At 37.0% G+C, this 21,027-nt stretch overlaps 1 protein-coding gene across 1 annotated transcript in view; it reads right to left on the bottom strand.

Moving 5' to 3' along the window:
• The window catches only part of kcnn1b (potassium intermediate/small conductance calcium-activated channel, subfamily N, member 1b), a gene marked incomplete at both ends in the record, with an annotated part of 36,616 nt that overhangs the window by 5,871 nt on the left and 9,718 nt on the right, over nucleotides 1-21,027 (bottom strand). Inside the window, 6 exons of the mRNA XM_079827837.1 lie at nucleotides 3,986-4,113; nucleotides 6,256-6,366; nucleotides 7,358-7,499; nucleotides 12,628-13,046; nucleotides 13,683-13,778; nucleotides 18,317-18,769. Coding sequence (XP_079683963.1) covers nucleotides 3,986-4,113; nucleotides 6,256-6,366; nucleotides 7,358-7,499; nucleotides 12,628-13,046; nucleotides 13,683-13,778; nucleotides 18,317-18,769 — 1,349 coding nt within the window. The remainder of the gene's footprint in view (nucleotides 1-3,985; nucleotides 4,114-6,255; nucleotides 6,367-7,357; nucleotides 7,500-12,627; nucleotides 13,047-13,682; nucleotides 13,779-18,316; nucleotides 18,770-21,027) is intronic.

The raw sequence follows: 21,027 nt of genomic DNA, 5'->3' as shown, positions 1-21,027 counted from the left end.
TTTCAAGGTCCTGGAGTGGCCTAGCCATTCTCCAGATCTCAATCCCATAGAAAATCTTTGGAGGGAGTTGAAAATCCGTGTTGCCCAGTGACAGCCCCAAAACATCACTGCTCTAGAGGAGATCTGCATGGAGGAATGGGCCAAACTACCAGCAACAGTGTGTAGAAACCTTGTGAAGACTTGCAGAAAACGTTTGACCTCTGTCATTGCCAACAAAGGGTATATAACAAAGTATTGAGTTGAACTTTTGTTATTGACCAAATACTTATTTTCTACCATAATTTGCAAATCAATTCTTTAAAATGTGATTTTCTGGATTTTTTCTTTCTCATTCTGTCTCTCATAGTTGAAGCGTACCTATGATGAAAATCTCTCATCTTTTTAAGTGGGAGAACTTGCACAATTGGTGGCTGAATAAATACTTTTTTGCCCCACTGTATATTGTTTAAATTGTTACTGCCTTTAGTTATTATTTTGGAATAAATGTAAAAATGCGTAAAAAAAATCTTAATGAAATGTATAATTGGTTTTTAATAAATAAAAGATTACATAGTTAGTGTAAACATTTTATTTGGTCTCTTTTTATGGAATGTTTATTTAACCAGGAAAATAAAGTGTTACAGGGACATAAATTAATTGAGATTCAATCAAGAATGTATACATATATATACACATGTATACATTCTTGACAAAACAACTGCTGTAGTCCTGAATATATATATATATATAATTCGGCATATAATTTGTATTTTTTATTATATCACGAGTAACTCACATACTTGTCAGAATTCACATTTGAGATATGGCTGTGTGTAATTTATATAGTCAAACCTGAAATTCAAGTAAGTTAATGTTAACCAGACTTGTGGTTGTAAATCATGAACCAAACAATAAATTACATTTAACACATTTTATTTAACGCAGGCCTACAAATTGACGTCAAGATTAAAGAGCTCTACTGCAACAAGAGCGTGTGTAAAATGTGTGAAAACACACCTCGAGCACCACCTCAACACCAAGTCAACACTGAGACTGCAGACTGAGACTGCAGACATTAAACTCAATGATATGTAGCTGAAAACATTCATTATATCATGTTAGAATGGAGCCAGTGTCACATGTGCAAACAGATGAACTGAATGTGGTGGACACATGGTTTGTGGTCCATGGAAAAGACAGATGTGTTGTTAGTAGTGATGCATTAGCATTAACCTAATTTCAGTGCCTATGAATCCAGAAAGCTACCACCAGAAACTCTAGATGCACAAAGCTGGGCTTTCCTCTAGGAAAGCATGGACAAAACCCGGAAAGGACAGGGAAGATGGCGAAAAGAGTTTTGTAAGAAAGGAACTTTTTGTCAGATCTTAAGAAAATGTCTTGAGAAAAATGCTTTTCAACGATACTCACATGCAGAATATAAACATAACATGATGGCTTCTTTAAAAAATACTTTATGCTTTTTCCAGAGTTAACAAAGCAACCTAAACCAATCCCAACCGTCCATTTGATTCAAACTCTCCCCCTCCCAAAGCAAAATAAAAAAACAAGTGTGAAAAACTCAAGTGTGCAAGCTTTATGGGAAATAAAAGGTGGACACTTTGTACTTTTTCACATGTGCTTGTACTGCTTTAAATATGAGCTCTCAATTTTGGGAGGGCCAAAATTGGTCTGTTTTTTTCTGTACCCAGACCTCCATAGTTCCCTGCACTCCAGGTGAAATTGTTACCTTCTCCGCAGTTCGAGCAACACGGGGCGATTTGAGTTTACGAAGCATTTCATGTGCAGATATTTATAGAATTTTATGATTGTATGCATTAGGCAAGGGAATGTTTATGTGGTCTCGTAAAAGTGAAGGCCAAATACATTATAAATGAATTGTTGTGCTCAGCAGTTGTGCTTTCACTTTGACTGCGTGCCAAACAGAGGCAGGACTGACGATTCACATCAGAGACCCTATAACACGGCCAGAAAATGTTACTGCACTTAAAGGATTAGTTCAGCCAAAAATTACAATTCTGTTCATCATTTAATCAGCCTTATGTTGTTCCAAACCTACATGACTTCCTTTCCTTTGTGGAACACAAAAGAATAAATTCTGTATAATGCACTCTTTTTTTGTGAGAATATGACTGCAACCAAAATTCATTCCCAAATCAGACATCAGTATGACATACACATTTGGAACAACACGAGGGCGAGTAAATGATGACCGAATTTGAACTTTCCCTTTAAAAAGTGAACCAACCAAGTGAAAGAAAACAAGTACCAAATGCTGAAGCTTGTATCTAAACAGTCTCTTAACATTCACATTTGGTATTCCTCCAAACTCATCTCTGATTTGCAATAGATTTGTGTTTGCAAGAAAACACTGCAGACCACCAGACTAGCAGATTGTACATGGTGGTACGACTAAAAGGATCTAAGTGCAGTGTTCTGTGGAAATCTGGTACAGGCTAGATGAATGAATTTCGGACGTTGTGGCATCTGATCAATTTGAAGCTGAGAAGATGCGAAGAACCTTTCCTTCCAAGTACCTTAAGCCATTTATTTGTCTTAATATCGTTAATGGATATCAAGTCTACATAAAAATGATGCCCAGCTTCAAATGTTTTCAATGTTCATCATGTTGGTTGATATTGCTGAATAAGAATTGTAAAAATGAAAAGGGTTTCCAATGGTAAGGAAAGAGAGAAGACATGACTTACTTCTGAGCTCTGCAGTGATTTAAGGCAAAACAAATGGAACACAGAATACATTTTTTAAAAACCTCAAGTTGCACACCACACCAAAGAAAATCTCATTTGATTTGCATCGCCAGACCATTTAGCAACATTTTTGTCTCGCTTCAATTTTTCATGGTATTTCCATTATAGTGAAAAATGCTTCATTGCTTTTGCATGAGCTGAAGGTAAACACTATTCTGTCCAGCGCATATTCTGGGTGAGCTGAGAGCAAGTCATGTATCCAGGCTACTCTCTACAATACCAAAAACTAATATTCCATTGAACACACTCTTTTATATAAGAAGTTAAAGATTAGTATAAACAAATTAAATTAAACAATGGCAAGTAGACTTCAAGTATATCTCATTTATTGTAAGTATACATTATTGCTTCAAGTTTTTCCAAGTAATTATTCCAATAAACATGGTTTTGTTTTTTTCTTGCCAGTATTATTGTTTGATTAATAACATCATAATAGACGGAGGCAGGCTGCAATTACCTGACAAATTCCAATGCACTGGTCCGATATTGTTAGACACAAAGTTTTTTGTTTGCCCGTTTAAATTCACTTAATACAACATGACTGTGTTTACATTAACATCTCGCCAAGACAAAAGTGCATTTGGTCATTTATGCACACAATTATGCGGCTTGTCCAATATACCAACCCTAATCTTCTGAAGTACTTGGAAAGCCTAGTCTATGCCATCTGACAGGTAAAACTCCCCAAAAATTAGGGATGTGCCCGAAGGCATGGAAAATATATAACACATTCTACGGAGGCCCTAAAGGGACATGGTTAGGTTACATTACTGTACATCAGAGATGACTGACAGGATGATGGTGTTTGCAACAATATAATTACCCAACTATATGATTGCGATAGAACACTTAAAAGCATTTAAATAAATGTTTTCCTCCCATCTCATATTTTTTTTCCATCAGCATGTCCCTTTATGGGCTCCGTAGTACGCGTCATTTCCTTTCCGCTTCAAGCACACCCCTAAAAATGCTGTAAATAATCAATACATTATGAAAGATATGAGGTTCAGTCTATTCAGTCTAAAATGTTCTATTCAGTTTCCAAAACTCCATATAACATTTTGTATTTGAGTAGATTCCCTAAATTGGAAAAAGTGAACTTGAACTAAATCCAGTTTTAGATCACCAAAAATTTTAGATTTATATTTCATCGCATATAAAACACAAAGGTGGACAGCGCACGTAGCAATATAAAGATTAAATGTTGAGAATATACGTACTGGTGAATGGCCTGCAGAAACTTGCGCTGATGTTTCCGGACCCTGGCATGGTCAACCTTCTTCACAAGCTTTGTGTGTTTGTAGATTAGCCATGTTTCCCTGAGTACATTAGCAGCCGTGTTTTTCACCTGTCGGCAAATTAAGTCCAGTTAAGAAACTCATTTTAAAACACCAGTAAAGCTAGACAGAAAGACGTACAGTTAAAGTATGTTTGGGAACTTACTACTACAATAACATTTTTGGTAACACTTTACAATAAGGTTGTATTAGTTTAACATTAGTCAATACAGTAGTTAACATGAACTAACCACAAACAATGCCTCTGTTCAGCATTAGTTAATCATTGTTAACGTTAGTTAATAAAAATACACTGTCACAGTGCATTGACTAATGTTAAAGGATTAGTTCACTTTTAAATAAACTTTTGCTGATAATTTACTCACCCCCATGTCATCCAAGATGTCCATGTCTTTCTTTCGGCAGTCAAAAAGAAATTAAGGTTTTTGATGAAAACATTCCAGGATTTTTCTCCCTATAATGGACTTCAATGGGCTCCAAACGGTTTCAGTACAGCTTCAAAGGGCTTTAAACGATACCAGACGATGAATATGGGTCTTATCTAGCGAAACGATCAGTTTCTGCGAGAAACCGAGCAGTATTTATGCTATTATTTTACCTCTCATCAGACGAATGTGATCATCTCTGAGCTCCGCCATAACTTCCACTAAGTGAGGTCAAAATTCGAGCATGGTCATAGATGTATATGTAGATGCCTCATTAACGCCTGCATGGATCAGTAGAATGAGGCATCTACGATCGATATATCTATGACCACGCTCGTATTTTGACCTCACTTAGCGGCAGTTATGGCGGAGCTCAGAGATGATCACGTTCGTCTGATAAGAGGTAAAATAATAGCATAAATACTGCTCGGTTTCTTGTTTCTGATCGTTTCGCTAGATAAGACCCATATTCATCGTCTGGTATCGTTTAATATCGTTTAAAGCCCTTTGAAGCTGCACTGAAACTGTCAATTGGACCTTAAACCATTTGGAGCTCATTGAAGTCCATTATATGAAGCAAAATCCTGGAATGTTTTCATCCAAAACCGTAATTTCTTTTTGACTGAAGAAAGAAAGACATGGACATCTTGGATGACATGGGGGTGAGTAAATTATCAGCAAAAGTTTATTTAAAAGTGAACTAATCCTTTAACAAGATTCTAATAATGCATTAGTAAATGTTGAAATTAACATTAACAAAGATAAGTAAATGCTTTATAATTTATGTTAACTAATGAACTTTATTGTAAAGTGTTACCACATTTTTAAAGTGAATACTCCTGTTAAAGGGATTGTTCACCCAAAAAAAAAAAAAAATTACCCCATGATTTACTGACCCTCAAGCCATCCTAGGTGTTTATGACATTCTTCTTTCACAGACGATTACAATCGGCGTTATATAAAAAAAATGTCCTGGCTCTTCCAAGCTTTATAATGGCAGCCCAAAATTTGAAGCCAAAAATAGTGCATCCATCCATCATAAAAGTAATCCATAAGGCCCAGGGGGGTCAATAAAGTTCTTCTGAAGCAAATAGATGGGTTTGAATAGGAAAAATATCCATATTTAAAACTTTATAAAGTAAAATATCTAGCTTCCGGCGGACCGTCTTCTGTATTCAACTTACGCAGAAAGTGTAACGCCTCTCACAGTTCAAAACGTCCGACGTCATCATTGCGCCACTTACACTTTTTTGTAAGTTGAATACGAAAGACGGTCTGGCAGAAGCTAGATATTCTAGTTACAAAAAACAATTTGCTTCAGAAGGCCTTTATTTACCTCCCGGAGCTGTGTGGATTACTTTTATAATGGATGGATGCACTTTTAGGCCATTATAAAGCTTGGAAAAGCCAGGACATGTTTTAATATAACTCCGATTGTATTCGTCTGAAAGAAGAATGTCATAAACACCTAGGATGGCTTGAGGGTCAGTAAATCACGGGGTAATTTTAATTTTTGGGTGAACTATCCTTTTAAGTGCTGCTAGTTGTAGACACTGCAAGGTTCTGGTGATATGCTTGCCAGATTTTGTCTAGAAAATGATATCAAGTGAATGTTGGCTAGTGTCCACAGCTTATGCAGCATCAACGTTTGGCATTAAGTGCTTTTTGCAGCGAGTTTGACTGCTCCATTTAACACTTATTTTATACTTGCTTGTTTTTCACTTAGCTACAGTCTCATGTTAATTCTGTATATTAAAACATGCTCACTCTTTTGCAGAGTTGAGTGTCCATCATAAAGTTATGGACATGCTTTTCAGCCTTGGTGAGCTCTAGCTTCCGGGCTACGACAGCCACCACTAGGGCAGTGCAGCCGGCCCCCTGAAAAAAACACACAGACCACAACAAACATCTTAGGCCCTGTTTACACCTGGTATTAAGATGCGTTTTGATCGATCGGATCACAAGTAGACGAGGGAGACACATCCTCGTTTACACCTGGAGTTTTAATCCGTCTCTCTTGTCCACTTTCAACCTCTTCTGTCCTGATTTCTTCAAGGGGAGAGTAAATGTATGGGTGGGTAAATGTATGGGCTTTTTCAGATCTTTCGATCTAATGGACAAAATTAGCTCCAACAATGTGAGAGAACATTGTGCTTGGTACACAAGAGAGCAGAGGCTTTCGTTTGTGCTCTGACAGCCACAAGACCATGGCGAACGCTGTGAGTGCATGTTAGAAATCAGGATTGTGAGAGAACATTGTGCTTGGTACGTTTTTCATCTTCAAACCAAACTTGGGTCTTCAGCCAACAGAGTTTAAATCCTGTCTGGCTAGCACGTTTCCCGCATCAGGTCAGTAGGCGAAGACCACATGAGCATCTACACTACGAAGGCACCTCTGGAAGTGATCGAAAGTGGACAAGCTTGATATATTTATGACCCCGTTTACACTTGTATTTAAAATCGTCCACTTGTGATCCGATCAACCAAAATGCATCTTAATACCAGGTGTAAACAGGGCCATAGAGAGATAGTTCAGAAAGTTTTTATATACTGTATACAGTTCCTCTATAAAATGGGTTCACAGCTTGACAACGTTATGGCTGAGTGGATATTAATTACTGTGAAAAATATGCAGATAAACTCACAAGGATGTAAATGTCTCAAAAACAGAATTTCATTCAAGACTTGACATGTATTTTTTTTATAAACAGTTCCTCCACAAAATGGCTTTATGGTCTAATGATGTTATGGCTGAGTGGACACTAATAACTGTAAAATATATGCAGATAAACTCACAAGGACATAAATGTCTCAAAAATAGAATTTAATGTAAGATTTGTATAATTATTAGGGTAAAGGAGAGACGCACCATGATTCCAGTAAGGAGACACACTCCCTTCCCACAGTACGTGTTAGGCACCATGTCACCATAACCAATGGACAGGAAGGTTATGGAAATTAACCACATGGCTCCCAAGAAGTTACTGGTGACTTCCAATTTATCATGGTATCTGATGAGATAAAATAACAAGAAAAAAACTTGGGATTAATTCGAAAGTGACTAATCAATACCTCATAGAATAAATCTCAGAAAAGAAAAAGTTAAAGGTGACCCCAGTATAAGTTTATATATATAAAAAAAGAAGTACATTTAATAAAAAATTTAGAAATTTTAAATACATTTAAATGGATACAAATTATTAAATATAAACTTTGTTGACTTTTTGAAAAAAACTTCATTTCAGGTTAAAATCTAAATTAATTAATTATTTAAATCAATTATATACACACTCTATCTACATTTATGTTAAACAAAATGAACCAGAAAATGTGAATAATTGTTTTACCCGAGTTTAGATTAAAATCTAAATGAATTATTTAGATTATTGAAATAAATATATATATGCATACATTATACATAAACGTATATAAACACACACACGCTCTATGTTAACAAAAAAAACTGAACCACAAAAAATACTTAAAGGAATAATTATTGTACCTTTGTTCAGGTTAAAACATAAATTAATTAATTATTTTGATTATTTAATTAATTTAAATACATTAAACTAAATTAATAAATATACAACTGTCTACATTTATGTTGACAAAAAATTAACTGGAAAAAAAATACTTGAAGTGATTCTTGCACCTCAGTCCAGTTTAAATCTGAATTAATTAATCATTTATAATATTTAAATAAGTTAATAAATATAATAGAATCAACATTTATGTTGACAAACAAAAAAACCAGAAAAACTTGTAACTCAGGTTAAAATCTAAGTTAATTCATTAGTTAAATTACTGAAATAATTTAAAACGTTGAAAAAAATATATATTTCCAGGTTTTCTGACCCCGACTTAATATGATGTGCTGCTGCAATCATATTTTCATTGATTTTTTTCACTGAGTTGTCCTATACTAAATGATAAAGTTACAAAAGCTATATAAAAAATATTCCCTTGAAATTTGAACAGCACTGCACATGGACACTGTTGCACAGCTCAAACATAAAGAATGACCTGTCCGAATCAGTGGCCAGGTACACTTTACATTAGGGGTCTTTGAGAAGCCCAATTACATTTGAAGGGTAATCTTAAAAACGACCTAAAGTGCAATATCAATAAGTATTGAATGCAGCAGCATATATCAATATTCAGGCCTGACCGCACTGGATAAAAGGCGGACAGCCCAAATATAAATCAAGGTGCCTTTGTGTACGTAATTTCAAAGGAGTGATGTCCATATTCTGCTCGTATGAACAAGAGGGCAGCCAGGGCCCATTAGATGGCTTGCTCTTCTTCCCCCAGTGTTCTAGCTCGGTCTTGTGTGGAGAATGCATCGGTGTAAAACTATTGTGGAAGTCACTGTCCATTACACAAGCATAAAGAGGGTATATGGAAAAACATGCTGGCAGTGTAACCAAATCCAAAGCTGCCATGAACTCACATAATGCACCGCTCTGACAATATGGAACAAATAAGAGCATTCAGGCAGTGATTTCAACAAAGGCACTTTAGCATTATCTCAAATCAGAGAACATTTGTTTGAGCGCTTCATTTGTACACATCAAAGAAGCTTAAGCATAGATTCAACCCTTACAAAATTTTACCAGGGTAACCGCAATTCCCGCCGGTTACTACAGTAACGGCTACTGGAATAAAACTGTGGTAATTTAATATTCGCCGCCATCAAACATTATTAGAAGCTTTCGGGACGTTTCTGTTTGTGTTTGCACAGGTATTTTTGGTGACACTGTGGTTAGTTACCATGGTAAATTTCTGTAAAGGGAACAGAATACCACGTTGATTCTTTCAGATAAAAACATTCATAACAAAACAGTCCACTCTGTTCAAGAAACACTCGCCCCAAACACCCTTAAACAAACATAAAGGATAAAACAATTAAAAAATGATGACAATGATGATGATGTCAAAGTTTCAAAACGAGGACTTCGCCTCAAATGCATGTTCCAACAGCATGAGCAGTCCATGTGCTGACTTCGGGGTAACTACATTTATGTTCTAATGAATCAATCAGTGGGCATCCAGCTTTTATGCCCATGAATTTAACAGAGGACTCATTAGCTTGAGTGCTATTAAATGAGGCCTGTCGACTAGCCTGCCAACAAATGATTTAAAACGAGGAAGTAACTGTGGCCGTTTAGGGGTGAAGCGAGGGGGAAATACAGAGTCCCAGAGGGTTCCAAAGGTGCTGATAAAGCACCTCTCCATTCCCCAGACAGATACATCCACTGTAACTCTTATACAGAACATGGCAATACAGAAGTATAACAAGCTAGCATGACACCTGACTAGCATATTAGCTTAGTTGGTGTCCTCAGCACTTTTTCTCAACCACACTGCAAAAAATCTTTTTCTAAATCTGTATTTTTGTCTTGCTTTCCAGTAACAACATATAGGTTTGCTTAAAACAAGATTTATTTTTTAAGTAAACCACAAAAAGTTTGTTAGGTTTCTCAAAACGATAAACATTGAGAAATCAACTTAAATGGCGACATGGGTGTTTCACAACTATGGGGACTTTTATTACACTTTCACTTGTATTTTTTTTATCCTTGTTCCAGATTTTTTTAGTCATAAAATATGCAAAACCATCATAAAGATAGTATATTTTACACAACCATGCTGTAATATTAAGTGGAAAATGTGTGAGAAGTAAGATTCTGTACAGTTTAGGTTAAAAAAATTTTTTATGAATTAGTTGAAATAGATTATTTAAATCATTATTTTCAGTCAGAAAATATGAAATAATATCATAAAATATTTTTTATTATTTTATTATTATTATTATTATTGTTTTTTTGTTAAAATATTGATTTGTTTGATTATTATAGATATAAAAATGATGTCTATAATAATCAAACAAATCAATATTTTAACATTTCATATATCTAATTGACAACACAGCCATACTGTAAATATGTGTGGAAAACATTTGTTGAAACTGTAATTGCACTTAGGATACACAAAATCTATCCACAGAATGTTATTAAATAATAAGACCGTGGAAATGGTGATAAAAAGGGAAAAATACCAATTCTCCTGTTATGCATTAATGTCGGTTGTTAGACATTGTTACTGAACAAAGAGTGTGAACAGTGTGTCTATATTCTAGAAGTGAAAATTGCCCATAGTTGAAGAAACCCCATATATTCACACTATGGACTAATGTTATGGTGCAGTGCAGTGAAGAAATAGCAGATGATGTAGCACATATAGTCTAATGGGTAAGAAGTGGGCGCAGAACCTGGCTAAAGGGCTCAGGATGACCTGATTAGCATAGCCGTGCTGCTCTCTCTATGTTTATGGGTCATGACAACATACTGGATCTTTACTCTCCCTCAAGGTCTAGGTCAAGATGGTATCTTGGTAAGAATAGCACTTTAGAGCAGCAGAAAAGGTCACATATCTGACAGCGCTTCAGGAAAAGAACAGGCTGCCATGAACATGATGACCACCATGTTGACACATGGTGTCAGCTGCGTGAAAATCCCAAAATCCCAAGAATGACTCAAGAATGTAATTACCTAACACTAAGACCTCTCTATAACAGAGGCTATAAAATGCCTGACCATTTATAGGAGAAAACAAATGGATCTGAAATTGGAAAAGAAAAGAATTTGGGATTTCCAGGACGCCAGCAATTTGCCGTTGTGCCAGTATAGCTCATCAAGAGAGATGAGCAGAAGCTAAGAGCCAAGTAATAGTTTTTCCTTGCAGATCACAGACTCACTTTGGACCCCTATCCAGCAGCAGCCATGTGGGAGAAACATAGAACAAAACCATGAACAATGAAACACGCATACGTCCGCTTGCCACTGACATCACATCACAGTTTATAAAGGCAACAACATAGGGCCTTGACCAACTGCGTTTGATGGGGAAAAAAATACATAAATAGTTAAAGAAATCGCTCACTCAAAAAAGTTATTTTGTCACCTTCATGTTTTTTCAAACCCATGACTGACTTTCTTCTGTGGAAGCATATCCTAGTGGCCACTCTTTACTATACAATGAAAGTGACTGGGGACTTGAGATTTGAGCTTTAAAGGGATAGTTCACCCAAAAATTAAAATTCTGTCATTAAAAGCTCAAGCTTTCTTGATGTTCGAGAACCAATGAGGTTCATTCTCATGTGTTACGCAGCACGTTTGAGCTTCCTCAACAACCAATGAGGTTCATTCTCGTGTGTTACGCAGCACGTTTGAGCTTCCTCAACAACCAATGAGGTTCATTCTCATGTGTTATGCAGCACGTTTGAGCTTCCTCAACAACCAATGAGGTTTGTTCTCACGTATCTAGCAGGTTCAGTTGAGCTTCTGTTTATGTTCGCTGATAAGTGTTTATATGTGAATAAAACCCTAAATGTAATCTGTTCATCGTATAAAGTGATCAAGACTCATCAGAAGATTGGGACTAAACCTCTCAATTCATATGGATTAGTTTTACGATCTCTATGAATTTTCCGAAATGTCAAAGTGGTAGTTGCATAGACTGTCAATGGAGGGACAGAAATCTCAGATTTAATTGAACTTTTCTTCATTTGTGTTTAGAATATGAACGAAAGTCTTACGGGTTTGAACCGACATTTGGGTGAGTAATTGATGACAGAATTTTCATTTTTGGGTGAACTAACCCTTTAAAATGACAAAAGTACCAAACAAGTAGTCAATATGACTTATGAGCCATATTCCAATGCTTCTGAAGCCATATGATAGCTTTGAGCGAAGGACAGACGAGACACAACGTCCCCATATTTCTACTAAACTCTGAAATGTTTGGCAGTACGGACAAACAAACAGTATGTCAGCATCATTGGCTCATGGTTATAATTTCGATCTGTTCAGTACACAAATTACAGCATGACATCAAAAGACATGGAAAATAGTGCATGAATCAAATTGACAACTTTATGGTGCTTTTTAGACATTCTGAATCTTAGATTATATGGAAATGAGAAAAGAGCAGCCAGGATGTTTTTTCTCAACCAGAAAGTCACATTTTGTGTTCCATTGACAAAAGAAAATTATACAGGTTTGGAACAACATGAGGGCTGAGTTCATTTCTGTGTGGAATACAAACAGTGTTTCTTAAGAAATCAAAGGTTTATCTCACCTTTCACAGACATGCACTGTCCAGGCAGCAATGATCCATGATGATATGCTGAAAACCAGCAGGACAGTGCCTGGGCAGATAGTCATCAAAGTCTTCATGACAAAGCGTGTGTTAAAGTTGATCTTATTGAGGGCTCCGATACTGCGTGACGAGGCGTCCGTAAAGAGCTTACTGTGCAGGAGCATGACTCGTCCAATCAGATACAGCCGCAGGAACATGGGGATGGAGAGGATGATGTCCACGTCTGCATCCGCCACAGATGGATAGTAGGTGTAGGCCAGGCGGGCAGACCAGGTGAAGACGTACTGACCTGGAATAGGGTGGATGGCACACACCAGCAGCTCCAAAACGATGAAGAAGATACGCTCGTACGTCATGGCTATCCGCCAGTCATCTGCTCCATTGTCCACCATGAAGAGCTAGACGTTAGACAAAGACATTTTTTAAGGAACTAGCAAAATCTCTAAACAAGACTGTAATGTTCACTGCAAAACAGGAAGTGTGTGTGTTGTGCATTCAGCAATTAACAAACGTTTATATTATTTAATAATTAAAATGATATTGTGTAATATGTACCATAATCTATTATAGTCTAATATTATAATATACAAGTAATATAAAAACATTCTTTGTGGTGGTTTTAGTATTATTACTATGATATGGATTTTTCTTCTCTTTTGTTTCAATCAGGAATAAAGGTTTTCAATTGTTCATCCATTCTGTAATTTGACCATCATCTGATGTTCCAAGTCATTAAATAATACTCACAAAGCAACTGATTGACAGGCCTGTATTGAATTACATCTCCTATTAGCCATAAGCCCCACTTGTAATACAAACATTAATCAAAATCAGTGTCTTTCCTATAAAGACCTTTTAATGGATAGGTAAAATGGCACAGGCACTGAATGCAGATATCGGGAATTACAAAAGCCAGGGCTGCTGCTACTATAAGTCATTAGGAATTGGCATAAGTGTTTCCTCTGTAATCTTTTAGGCTCCTGTCTCAGTCACTACTCTAGTTTATGACTTCCAAGGCTGAGTCGGCTGCTTACCTGGATCTCTCGTGCGTGGTACATAATGATCAGACAGAGCAGAATTACAGTGGAGAGGCTAATAAGGCATTTCAGTGCAAATGAATATGAGGATTCCTGCAGAAACAGTGAAAAAAACAACATTAGTTTCAATTTTTTATGTTCATACGGTGGAACTTTTTTTGTGTGTGCTAGAAATGCCAGTCATGACAGTTTGATTACCAAGGAACACGCACACTTAGAAAACGTATGCCTTTGATGAATTTTAATTTCGCTTTGGATAAAAGAGTCTTCCACAAGAGCAAATGTATTTATGAGGGATACACAAACCATTTCTTGACAGCTACAGTATAGTGTGAACAAGTCTTGAACATGTGCTATATGCAACATACCGCAGTTTGTGGATGATTCATTTTTTATTTCTGATGCATGAAAGCTAATTGTGTAGAACAGTTCAGTTTTTAGTCCTAAAAACCAGGAAGAATTAGCATTTGCATTTTGAGTTATCGATTCCTTTGAGAATGGAATTTTTTGAATATGACTGAACACACATATACACATACATATACATATATATATATACATATACATATCCATATATATATATCCTTTAGAAATCATTCTAATATGCTGATTTGCTGCTCAAGAAACATTTATTATTATTACCAAAGTTGAAAACAGCTCCACTGCTTAATGTGTTAAATTTTTTCAGGATTATTTGATGTATAGTAAGTTTAAAAGAACACCATTTATTTTAAATATATTTTGTAACATTATAAATGTCTGCACTACCATTTTTGATCAATTTAATGCATCCTTAGTATTAAAGGATTAGTTCCATTTAAAATTAAAATTACCCCATTATTTACTCAACCTCAAACCTAGGTGTAAATGACAATATTATTATATAATATTTATATTAATAAATATCCTGACTAGGCCTGTCGCAATAATCAATATATCGATATATCGCACAATATATGTAGATGACCTCAATAATTTTTTGAGATGCAATATCTCAGCCATTATGTTTATATGATAATGAATGTCACCAACATTTTACTCGATTGTGCTGTCATCTTGTATGTTTTCCATGACGGAGGCGAAAGTGGTTCTCGGGCCGTTCCTTCACACACAAAGCGGTTATCGACAGGTTAAAAAAAGGCGCCAATTGAGGCATTATAGTGTTTTCCTGACAACTACTGACAGTTTGGAAGAATAAGCCCAAATGGACTCGATTTCAAAGCCGCAATCCCCTTTTCCGGTGCACATATAAATGTCAACACAGAATGACGAGTGTTAAAGCCGTTTCACAAGGGAAAATGTTTATTTACAATTTATTCAATTTTTTTTTTTTTATATAGGATGATTGTGGCGAGCAGCGAGGCCGAGGGACCGTGAGGGCGGGACGAGGCGGCGCTCATCAGAGAGGATGAGCGCCAGCTGCGAGCCGCAGCGATCTCGGCGGAGGAGTGAGGGAGTATAAAGGAGGAGCGACGACAGTGAGGGACGAGAGAGGACCAGGCCTGGACGTTTTTGTTATGTGCACGCTGCAGTCGTCCGCGAGTTTTCGTTTTCGTTTTCGTTTTGTGTTTGTGTGTGTGTAGGCGGCAGTCGACCGTGAGGGGCTGTCGCCGCCATTTTATTTTGTGTTTATGTTTTATTAAATACTTTGATTGTTCGCCGGTTCCCGCCTCCTTCTTCCCGTACAAACAACGTTTTACTACAATGATATATTTTTTACCGTTAATTTCCATGATCTAAAGAATTAAAAGTTTGTCATTTGAAAGTGTGTAGGTCTACTTGCGTTATTATGCTGTTATATTAGGATTATATATTCAGCGGCATAAAATAGTCTTAAAATGACAATAATATCGTTTATCGCAATTATTTCTGGGACAATATATCACAAAACAAAAAGTAGTTATCATGACAGGCCTAGTCCTGACGCTTCCAAGCTTTATAATGGCAAAAAAGTGCATCTATCATGATAAACGTACTCCACACAGCTCCGGGGGTTCATAAAGGCCATTGGGTTTTTGTAAGAAAAGTATCCATATTTAAAACTTTATACAGTAAAATATCTAGCTTCCGCCAGACCGCCTTCCGTATTCAACTTACGAAGAAAGTGTAACGCCTCACAGTTCAAAACGCTTACACTACGTTCAATGTCATACGTTGCATCAGTTGCACTTTTATCATAAGTTGAATAAGGAAGGCGGTCTGGCGGAGGCTAGATATTTTACTTCAAAACGTGTTAAATATATATATTTTTCTTACACAAATGCATCGCATCGCTTCAGAAGGCCTTTATTAACCCCCCGGGGATCGTGTGGAGTATGTTTATGATGGACGGATGCACTTTTTTGAGTTTCAAACACAATGGACACCGTCAATGCCATTATAAAGCTTGGAAGCATAAGGATATTTATTAATATAACTCCAGGCCAACCATCTAAAACCAGCTTGTTGATTCTTTTTCAGCTGGGAAATATAGTCTGTTCACAACTAATACCAACAGATGTAGCCAACACTGATTTTAGCGCACAAAGCACACCATAAGATCTAAGGAACTAACAACAATAATCTTGTTCTGTCCCTCAATCTTAGCTCTTGTTCTTTCTCTCTGGATGACAATCCTCATTATGAGATCAGTGCAATTGGAGCTCATTAAACCTGTCTGACTCTGCTGATACACTGGAACATGATGTGCTGGCTAAGGCACTGAAATATGCTTTAGGGGGAGGTAAAAAAAAAAGAAAGCTCCACTCCAGGGATTGTCTAACTAGCTACAGGGCCAGCCATTCACTTAGGTCTAAAGAAACTGCACAGATTTATTGTAGCACCATATGAGAATCTCATAACAGAAAACTTTGAACCAACCCAAAGACCCCTGCATTGACAATGTGGCCCACTGTGATTAAATGTCTTCAATGATAATATACAATCATCCTCTTTTCTTTCAAAAATAGCATTTTTGAAGGTCTGATGAGCACAACTCTAAGTAAAGATTGCATGCATTTACTATAGATGAGCCCATTAAGGTCCCTTAAATAATTAATTGAGGATATATTTAAGGGTAAGGCCTATTGGCTCATTCTGAGGGAAAGAGTGCAAATGCTTGTATGAAAAATGGTCAAGAACATGTTATGAAGAGTTCACAGTCTTTGATGCTTCTATCCATTAAGCAAGTGCACACAAAGTAGCAGATGTCAATGATGAATGTATCCTTTAGTGTTTTTAAACGGTCATAAATAGATCGATCCCAGACTTCAATATGCTGCAGCATTTAATTACATGGTATAAATCAAAGTACTAAAGATGATATAAGTTGTATAAAGCTGATCTTACAGAGGTCAACATGCAATATCTTGTGATACATCACTGCCCTCTTTAAAAAGACCACCTTACACAAGCATGAATTTTAATGATGGTTCAGGTTTATGCTGTTAAGCGCTGGTCTAACTTGTAGATCAGCCATTCTCTTTTGCTTGCCACTTGGCTAGATATTTTTCATCTAATGCAATGAAATTCAGACATTTTAAGAGTGATTTAAAGGGATAGTTCACCCTAAAATGAAAATGAAGTCATCATTTACTCACCCTGGTGTTGTTCTAATGCCATATGCCCTTCTTTCTTTTTCAGACCACAAAAGGATCTTTGTTTTTTGTTTTTTTAAATCCATATAAATGGCAGTGAATAGCGCCCAGCATCAAGCTTGTACCTGAAGTCCACCAGAAGTTAGTTATATTAGTCTAGAAAGTTTTAAATATGGATATTTTTCTTACACAAACGTGCCACTTTGCTTCAGAAGGTCTTTATTAAGCCCCCGGAGCTGTGTGGAGCAGTTATATGATGGCTAGATGCACTTTTATGGACTTCAAAAATGAATCAGCCATTCACTGCCATTGTAAAGCTTGGAAAAGCCAGGACTTTTTTTAATACAACTCTGATTTTATTCGTCTGAAAGAAGAATGTCATATACACCTAGGCGTGACGACTCCGTTCTTTCGAATATTGCAATTTAATAATTGTTTAATAGATACGTCATCCTTAAAAAACCCGACTCCGGCGTGATGACTCCGATCTTTCGAATATTCCGATCTAATATTACCTCTTGACCTGTAAGGTTGCCAGAATAATAATCATACGCTGTTTGTTAATTGGCCAGAGGAGAACTGGCGCCCCGACTGAGCCTGGTTTCTCCCAAGGTTTATTTTTCTCCATTATGCTCCTGATGGAGTTTTGGTTCCTTGCCACTGTTGCCTTTGGCTTGGCATTCTCAGTTGGGGACACTAAATTTTCAATTAAATATCCAAATTAATCTAATTAGTAAACTAAATTAACTTTATAACCTAAATTAGTGATATGCCCACATTGTCACTGTATGATAATTGGAATGAGCTGATGACATCACCGTTTTCTCCGGAGCGGCTGTACAGCCGAATCAAATCCTGTTGCATTATTTTCCTGTTTAACACTGAAGCTGCTTTGAAACAATCTGCATTGTAAAAAGCGCTATATATATATATATAGTTGACTTGACTAGGATGACTTAAGGGTGAGTAAATCATGGGATAATTTTCATTTTTGGGTGAACTAACCCTTTAAGGCCACTCAAAACTTGAGAATATCCATGTCAGAGGAGCTCTTACCTTTGTATAAACTCCCCAGGAGAGTTCAGTCTCCGTCACCATGACAACAATCCCAAACATTCCAAAAATCAGGGCGTAGTCACTAAGGCGCTTGCGTTTCTCGAACAGCACCCTCCGGTGCCCGAGCTTATAGCCAATGTCCTTGTTCTTCTTATGCGGAGTGCTGCACGGTCTTTGCCTCACAAGGTTCTCGCTGGACAGCTTACTAGGGTCTTCCCCGTTCCCTTTGGAGACCACCACCTCCAGGCCGGAAGTGTGCAGGGTCTGCAAAGGCTGTGTCTCAGAGTCCAGCTCTGCTAGGTTCCTCCGGGACGCCCCCAGACTGCCGAGTGGTCTGACTATGCCCCCATTGTACTTGCAGCTGTTCATGGCTATCTGAGGATACTGTGGGCCGCCGTGGGACAGGGAAGGCCCTGATCCAGCATGGCTCAGCCTGCTGGCATCCGCATTCACCTGCCAGAAAAGAGAAGATATTTTATAGATTTTATCATTGTCTTTTGTGTGCAGAATCTTGTGTACTGGCTGAGAGGGAGAGCACTGCCAATTCGCAACAATGCTTGATTTAATGGACGTTTCTCTAGAAAATTACATTATAAATGCCAGCATCTACAGGGTTCATAATGCGGGAGGAGGGATCGTCTGTTCTTTTGAACTTTTTGTATTTATCACATAATGTACCACTGTTTCCACAAAAATATTAAAAGATTAGTTTCACTCCAAAATGAAAATGTCCTGATATTTTACTCACCCCCGTCTCATCCAAGATCAAAAAGAAAATAAGTTTTTTGAGGAAAACCTTCCAGGATTTTCCTCCACAGCATTGACTTCCATGGCAACCAAAATGTTGAAGGTCCAAATCAATGCAGTTTCAAAGGAAGGGCTTCAGAGGCTCTGCGCGATCCCAGACAAGGAATAGGGTCTTATCTAGCGAAACCATCGGTCATAAAAAAACATGAATATATTTTTTAACATAAATTGCTCATCTTGCGCTGCTCTGCGACGTGCCAAGGATTGCGCAATCACGTCGGAAAGGTCACACTAGACATAGGCGGAAGTACCGCCCAAGCAAACGTGCAAGGACTAATACACCCTTTGCCAAAAAATACTCCATCTTCAACTTCAAAATCGTCCGACATCGTTGTTTTACCTCTTGTTGTGCTAAAGGACGTTTGTATTAGTCTTCGCAATCGCATGTGCGCTTCGTAAACACGGGGGCGGTACTTCCGCCTACATCTAGTGTGACATTTTCGACGTGATTATGAAATCTTTGGCACGTCGCAGAGTAGCACAAGATGAGCAATTGAGGTAAATTTTTGTTAGATCGTTTCGCTAGATACCACCCTATTCCTCGTTTGGGATCTCGCAGAGCCTCTGAAGCCCTTCGAAGTCATTGAAACTGCATTGATTTGGACCTTCAACAAATTGGTTGCCATTGAAGTGAATGGTTTGGAGAAAAATCCTGGAATGTTTTCCTCAAAAAACGTAATTTCTTTTCGACTGAAAAAATAAATTTTCATTTTGAAGTGAACTAATCCTTTAAGCAGCACAACTCTTTCAATAGTAAAAAGATAATAATGAGAAATGTTTCTTGAGCAGCAAATCATCATATTAGAATGATTTCTGAAGGATCATGTGACACACTGAAGACTGGAGTGATGATGCTGAAATATAAATTAAATTACATTTTAAAATAGATTAGAATAGCAAACCTTTTATTTTAAAATGTAAAATCTCACAATATTACTGTATTTCTTTTGTTTAAGTATATGCAGGCTTGGTGCGAAAAAGAGGCTTTTTTGAAAAAACATTAAAAAAAATACCAACCCCAAACTTTTGAATGGTAGTGTAATTCTGATACAAATGAGTTAAAGACAGATTTGCTCAAATGAAAACTTATTTTACATAAGATTTACTCAAAACGAAAACAGAACAACAACAGAACATGTTTACAATCCATAGATAAAGCTGTCACTAGGAACTGAACAAAGTAAGACAAACTCTTCTTTAAACTGACCAAGTGGCCAAATATCATCCAATATATCATCCAATGTCTTTCATTAGTATTCAGCCACTAGTTCTTCCAGTCCCAGTAAAATACTATTAAGGGAAGTAGGACAGATACTATTATTCTTAAACCAATCCCATAGCCAGTCATATAAGAGGGTGTTTACATAAGTCTAATTCTAAGGAGCCATTCACACAAGGTGTTTTCCATTCGACTGTGCTACTTTTCCATTGTTTTCAATGTGAACGTGCTAGACGGACGTGTTTGACTGCTGCGACTCACTGCTGCGTCTCGGTTCTTTTGCAGCGTTTCGTGCATGACATGGTGCTCTAAAAACACAGTGCTCATGTTAAATGAAGAACTTTTAAAAAATTAGGTTTTTTTTGCTCCACTGACCTAAGGCTGCAACCTTTTGCTGTTAAAAACGTGTTCTGTGTGAATGGCCCCTAAGGGTTGAAATTTTTGGTATTCACCCCAACATAAGCAGAGTTCAAAACAGACCATGTTTAGCTCAAAATTAGTTTGGTGCAAGAAAAATGTACATGATCAGTTCACCTCAGGGGGAAAAAAAGTACAATGATGTCAATAATAATAATCTTTAAACAAAAGTAAAGCTGTAATATTAAAATCGAAGCTATTTGGCTTTTAGTATGAATACGTTAGCCTTCCTGTAATCTATAAGCTAGTTTGCTCAAAAACAATGACA

The sequence above is a fragment of the Gobio gobio genome (genome assembly GCF_949357685.1).
Source record: "Gobio gobio genome assembly, chromosome: 10".
NCBI classification, from domain to species: Eukaryota; Metazoa; Chordata; class Actinopteri; order Cypriniformes; family Gobionidae; genus Gobio; species Gobio gobio.
The sequence above is the reverse complement of the archived record's forward strand: the minus strand, read 5'-3'. Positions and strand labels throughout refer to the sequence as shown.